The 6,787-nt window shown below is 38.6% G+C and overlaps 1 protein-coding gene across 1 annotated transcript in view; it reads right to left on the bottom strand.

The window, feature by feature from the left end:
* The window catches only part of HEATR1 (HEAT repeat containing 1), a 59,620-nt gene that overhangs the window by 27,410 nt on the left and 25,423 nt on the right, over positions 1–6,787 (bottom strand). The window contains 6 exon segments of the mRNA XM_023509021.1: positions 402–545; positions 715–818; positions 3,299–3,430; positions 3,718–3,960; positions 5,242–5,400; positions 5,771–5,940. Coding sequence (XP_023364789.1) covers positions 402–545; positions 715–818; positions 3,299–3,430; positions 3,718–3,960; positions 5,242–5,400; positions 5,771–5,940 — 952 coding nt within the window.

The following is a 6,787-nucleotide window of genomic DNA, read 5'->3' as shown; positions in this document are numbered from 1 at the left end:
TCTCTCAAAAAAAAAAAAAAAAAAAAAGAAAGCATATTCTACAATCCTGTGAAATACTCTACAGCTATCTATCTAATAATTTATACCTTATTTTTATACCTAAAAAATAGAGCAGGTGACACACTATCTCTTTGAAATACAAGTAACAATGATCCTGAAAGTTCAGAAGGAAAGTTGGCTGTATAGTGAGTTGTTATTTACTACATAAATTAGGATGAAGGTCAGTTTGGGGCACTGGCCATGTATACCTAAAACCACTCTTTTAATCTTTCAAGTATAGCACTTGCTTTATTTTACAGACACTCTACGTAAGAAGAAAATTTGTTGAAAGGAGAATATGAAATGAGATGAGCAGGAACTAGGATCCTGTTCGCTCACAGATCAAAGCCAAGTGTCGCTACCTTGATAGCAAGTTAAAAAGGGTTGGTATCAATATCTGAGGACTTTTGAGTTTCTTTTTGTGCTGCAGTAATTCCAGGATGAGGGTTACCCTTTGCCAGTAGGGTCCTCCAACTTCCTGAACGGAGTCTAGATCTTGTGATTTTCTGAAAAAGAGAGAAGACAAAAAGTTGGAAAACCAAACAGTGTATCATTGCTACATAAAATCTACTGTGCCTGATTATGCTAAACTGATGGTATCAAACAATCTCAATGGTTTCATAACATTCACAGACGAGGAACGGCAGCGTGTGCTCAAGGCGTCCCCGCTCTTACTTCTGCTGCATTTTTTGCCTTCTTGTTTGCTGGACGGTGCCCAAGGATTTAGCTTTATCTGGTGGCTCCAGTTCTACTTTGATCTGTTCCGCATTCACAGAAATCTGAAATAAGGAAGTACAGCTGATAATATAATCCACTGGGAGAAAATTAGAGCGATACATACAGATCAAAAGACAAACTACAAGATATTTGTCTACTTTTACGTCTTCACACACTCTACAGCCCAGCCCAATCCCCGCAGGCAAATGCCACTGACATTTTTTATGCATCCTTTGGGAAATTTTCCATGTACCAACAGCTATCTAAAAATTTTTTAAAAAACAAAACAAACAAAAAACCCCATAAACAGGAGCATATTATACACAGTTCATTGCTTCTTGCTGTCTATCTTGGGAATCTACTCCTATCAATACAGTTATTTCATAATGTATGTATTTATTGTCACGAAAGTACAAGTGTTCCTATAATAAGAGTACATTTAATCAAAATAATCTTTACAGCGAAAAGTACAGCTGCCTTACATTTAAGGCCAATCTTATCTTTGGCTGATACAGCATGTGCCCTCCAGTCAGCTGAGACAGAAGACGGATGAATTTCACTTAACACTTCACCCTTAATAATCCTTCATATTCTTTAAGAAGCTCCCGTTTGGACTAACTCTTAGCTCAATTCAATCATCACTCAACTGGCCTGTTAAATATGTGTTACCTTTGCAATTTTAATTTTTCTCTACATGTCTTTAAAAATATTAAGACTAGAATTAGATATTATCCCCTAAGAAGGGTTTACTCAACTAAGAGAGAATGACTTCCTGGAAAAGTACCTGTGGATGTTTGAAAAATCAGAATGAGAAGCAAGGAAAGTAGGGAGGGAGGTGGAAACCAAAGCCAATCTACTGCTACCCAACGTGGATTCCACTCCAGCTTTTCCTTTTAACTGAGCTCTCGCACCACCGTGTGCTTACTTTCCTTGTGCTATATGTTCGGGCTCAAGCTTCAGCCCTGCACTTGCCCGGTATTGACCAGAGTCACTTAATTTTCTATTCATTCCTCAGAGTGGGAGATTACTAACTAGCTACATGATCATCTACACTAATTGGCTCCATGTACCTGGCACATTATCCTAATCAATTAGGAAGAAATAAAACACACACACATGCAGATTCACACACCCAGAGATTCTTTAGATATGCAGGAGATCCAGAAATCTGTCTTTTCCACCCCCATATAGAATCTCAATCTATTGCCTGGGCTAGAGTGCAGTAGCATCAGAGCTCACTGCAACCTCAAGCTCCTGGGCATAAGCAATTTATTAATTAAAAGACAACAACAAAAGCGTTTATGTCGACATTCATGTCTCCACTCTATACCTCAGCGGGGACCACAGGTTTGTGCCACTGCTCCTGGCTAATTTTTTCTACTTTTAGTAGAGATGGGGTCTTGCTCTTGCTCAGGCTGTTCTCGAACTTCTGAGCTCAAAAGATCCTCCTACTGCAGCCTCCCAGAAAGCTAGGAGGCATGCCACTGCACCCAGTGCAGAAATCTCTTTTTGAAAGGTCCTAACATCACAACTAGATGTCTGGATTCTGGCTAAAGGAAAATAACTATAACTATATAAGATTATGGAACAGGTATTAGATGGTACCAAGGAATTACTATTAATTTTTTCAGGTATGATAATGGCACTGTAGTCACATAAGAAAATGCTCACTTTTTAAAAGATGCAAGCCAGCTTGGCTCCTGTAGCATAGTGGTTATGTCACATACACCAGGGCTGGTGGGTTTGAACCTGGCCCAGGCCAGTTAAACAACAATAACAACCGCAACAACAACAACAACTACAAACTAGCTGGGCGTTGTGGCAGGTGCCTGTAGTCCCAGCTACTTCAGAGGCTGAGGCAAGAGAATCACTTAAGGCCAAGAGTTTGAGGTTGCTGTGAGCTGTGACACCATAGCACTCTACCGAGGGCAACATAATGAGACTCTCTCTCAAAAAAACAAAAAAAGATGCAAACTGAAGTATATAGAGATTAAAAAGGGCATACGCTTTGCAATTTATTGTATAATATTTCAGCAGGCCAGGCACAGTGACTCACGCCTATAATCCTAGCACTCTAGGAGGCCCAAGAGGGAGGATCACTTGAGTTGAGGAGTTTGAGATCAGCCTGAGCAAGAGCAAGACTCTCTCTCAAATCCATCATATGTCATTAAACAAACTGTTTCAATTAAATAGAATAATCTGTCACCCAGTTCAACAATAAGCAGTTCATTTATTCCTGTTCCCTCGCATAAAACAGGTAGATCCCACCTGCTGAGAATAAGATCCAAACACACACATGTGCACACACACACACACATCTTACTTGGTTAAAACTATCAATACTTCATACAACACAAATCATGGTGAAGACTTACAATTTTGCTTTTGTGCCTCTCTGTGACCTGCTTTTCCATGATTCTTACTAATTCATGGTAACAGACGGCCTCTGAGAAGCTCTAGGAAGTGCAGGGCCCTTAAATATGGTGTCCCTCAAAAGAGACTAAACATCAATAGACAAAATCAAAGAAAGTCTGCAACTTACCCCTTTAAAAACACTGCTAACAGTCTGAGTACAATTGGCGTTTTTACAGTTCACCAATAGATCAAACAACATTCCCAAAAACTTCTGCTGAACTTTTTCATCCAATATAGCGGTGAAAAATGGTTTTGTAATCTAAAGAGGGTAGAAAAAAAGCAAATGAGTTCAATAAACAAGTACTCTGAGCTCCAAAAATGATCTTTATATCATTCTCTCTCACCATATAAAATTGTTTTCCATTCTGTCAGTAAAATGCAAGTCTTTTCAATTACCCAGGTACAAACAACAGTTTTGCAAAATGGGTCAAATGCGTCACATTCCTTTACAACACGCCCAGGACACCCAACTACCTTCTCCAGACAAAACATTACAGATCTTTAAATGACTGAATATGAGTTTGTTCCTGAAAAGACATCACTGACCTTTTCCAGGGCTGTGATCTGAATGGTTGGCATTCCTGTGTAAAGTTGCTCCGTTGTGTGCACAGCTCTTATAAATAAGTCCAGACTCTTTGGGTCCTTATGTAAAAGGGAAGCTGAATATTCATTATATTTTCCCAGAGTGCGGTGCAAGACAATGGCCTCATCTTTCAGAACAGCCCTGGGCTTCTTCTCAATCTTTTCTAGTAGTTGTTCAATCATGGGCAACAGCTGAGAAAGCACCATCTAAAGGTTGGAAAACTTATTAGTGAATAGTTACCTACTCTAATATGTTTGTGATCACTCTACAGAGACATCCAAAGATACCATGTTGGAAGACTGGGAGTTTAGGCTGGTCACCAATAATGCCGACCTCTTAGATGATGGAGGCAGCTATTAATCCATGTTAAGGCACTCTGGTGGTTCATCTGAAATGCTCAAAAATACTAAGCTAAGCCCTTCAGAAATGAGCAGAGATAATCTGTGAGCACCCCTCAAGACTTTCTGTGAACAGAAAATACAAACTAAACTTTTGAGAGTATAAAAACCAATTGGAACATTCTCTAAAACACTGTGCACTTCCCTCAAATGACGTTTCCAACTAGGTATAACTAACTCAAATTATGTATGTGAAGTCTTCAATAACTAAAACAGGGCCAGCAAATTATGGCTTATGGGCCAAACTCAGTGACTTTCTGAAGCACAGTGGCGTTCACCTGTTTCTACACTATGTATGGCTATTTCCCTGATAACATCCGCAGGGATCAGCAGGTGCAACAGAGACTGGATGGTCCACAGAGCTTAAAATATTTACTATCTAATCTGTTGACAAGCAGTTTATCAGCTTCTAATTTAAAGTATACCAAGGATGACTTAGACCTGATAAATGTGACCAGTCTGCTTCTACTAAGAAATACATTCCAATGGTCTTGATTCCATTTTACCCGTTTAAGTTCTCTTAAATCTGTATTCTAAGACTGATGAAGTGCAGAGGCATTTGTGGAACATTAGGATGATGGAAATTTTCCTCTGCTGATCAGCACGTGTCATCACATAAACATCACATCAGCACAAGGGCTTCACAACCACGTTCTCTGGTAGCACAGTTTTCTTTAGAACATAAGGAAAGCTATGGATTTTTCCCTCCAGAAAAATGTACAAAAGCATATGTTTAATGAACAAGCAAACAATTTTGGAATTTCAGACTTTTACGTCCAAATATATTTCCTTGCAGAGACTTTTCACTTGAAAAATAGACCCAAACTAACAGTTCCTCACCAGTGCTGAGACCAAGTTAATGACTAGACGGAGACAACACAACTAATTTTAAACTGAAAAGAAACTCACCCACAGTCGTTTCTATTTCCTATAACTCTACCTCAACTCTTCCCTCTCCAAATGTGATGACAACTGTCACTTGTGAATGCACCAAAATATTTAACTCTTGGAACTTTCTTCCTTGTCCATGAGCAGTTACAATAATTCTTCATTAATATTACATGAATAATCCACTTAAATTACACAGACCTCACTGTTGACTTCCTGAAGGACTTTCATCAAATCTTTTGCAATATAAGATGGGCAACTATATACACAGTTAAGAAGGTTTTTCAAAGTTTCGGACAACTTTTGATGAGATTTCAGCTTCTTTTCTCTCCGGAGTTCCTCAAACAAAGTACCCAAATCCTAGAATATGAAAGAGAAAATTGGATTTTAAAATGGTTAAGGAACTATAAAGGCTCAACATCCTACTTATGGAAGACGCTACCCAAATGATGTAATACTGCTTATAATTTTTCCATTTCCCCTTAAAGTTAGCTTAAGAAAAGCCAAACACTGGTCTTTTATCCAATGATAAGATACAGAATTGAAATATGATACTGCTATCTTTTCAAAAGAAAAAGAAAAAAGATGGACAGATAATGATATCAGTTTCTAAATTCAATGGTTCAGTCCACTGAAATCTCTACAAAGTAAAATGTCAAGAATGGAGAAAACTATTCACAGGGACACACCGGTGATGCACACAGTCCATCTTCTTTGCTAATGAACCTACCTGAACAACGTAGGTGGCATCTGAGGTTATCTCTTCTGCTTTGGGAACCAAATGATCTATAACCAAATGAAACGGGGACGCTACTTGGCTGAGGGACTGCAGACACTGAATGGCCGCCCTTCGGACTTCTTTGACCGGACTTCCCAGATTAATGAGTAGAGATGTCACCACTAAAACCAAAGAGGAAAAAAGGTTCAGTAATAAGTTTAAAAACTGCAACAGTACAAGTAAATTTACATATTACCAAAGGTATATGATAAAAGGTTTTCCTCCCAACTCAAACTCCTTCTCTAAAGACCATTCACAGTTTGTTTACTACTCTAGAAAGATGTTAGGCATTTGATACCCAGTATCTTGTGTATTATTTTGAAAATAGTCAGCTAAGCGCATACATGTTACATACCCTATTCTGCACCAACTGCTACCACATCTCAATGTATTTGGAAGAGTTTTCCATGTAGGTACATACAGATCTAAACTAAATCATTCTTTTTAACTGTAATGCACTCCACTGTATTCTCCATATCTGTTAAACCACTACCTTACTGGTGAAGTTTGGGTTGTTTCTAGTCTTTCTGTCATCAAAACAAAGCTGCAACAAACACCCCAATACACACACGTGCCTCCGCAAGTGTGCACAGGAAATCATTTGTGCATCATGCTTTGCAAATATTTTGTCCCAGACAGACTTATACTTTTTGATGAAGAAACTTTATTTTTTTTTCCATACACAATTTTTTTTTATTATTATTAGATCACAATTGTGTACATTAATTCTATCATAGGATACAGTATGTTACTTCCACATGCAGTTTGGAAAACTCTCATCCAACTGGCTAACATAGCCATCATGTCTATCTCATAATTGTGTTAAGACATTTATATTCAACCTTTAGACAAATTCACATGTATCCTACTAGGATACATTATAGGCATGATCCCCACAATATCATTCTCTTCACCCCTCCCCTCCCCCTCCCCTCCCCCTCCCTCTCCTTTCCCTGTAGTCTAGGGCTC

The sequence above is a fragment of the Otolemur garnettii genome, unplaced genomic scaffold (assembly GCF_000181295.1).
Source record: "Otolemur garnettii isolate 467f Iridium unplaced genomic scaffold, OtoGar3 scaffold00312, whole genome shotgun sequence".
Taxonomy (NCBI): domain Eukaryota; kingdom Metazoa; phylum Chordata; class Mammalia; order Primates; family Galagidae; genus Otolemur; species Otolemur garnettii.
Note: the sequence above shows the minus strand (reverse complement) of the source record. Positions and strands in the feature narration are given on the sequence as shown.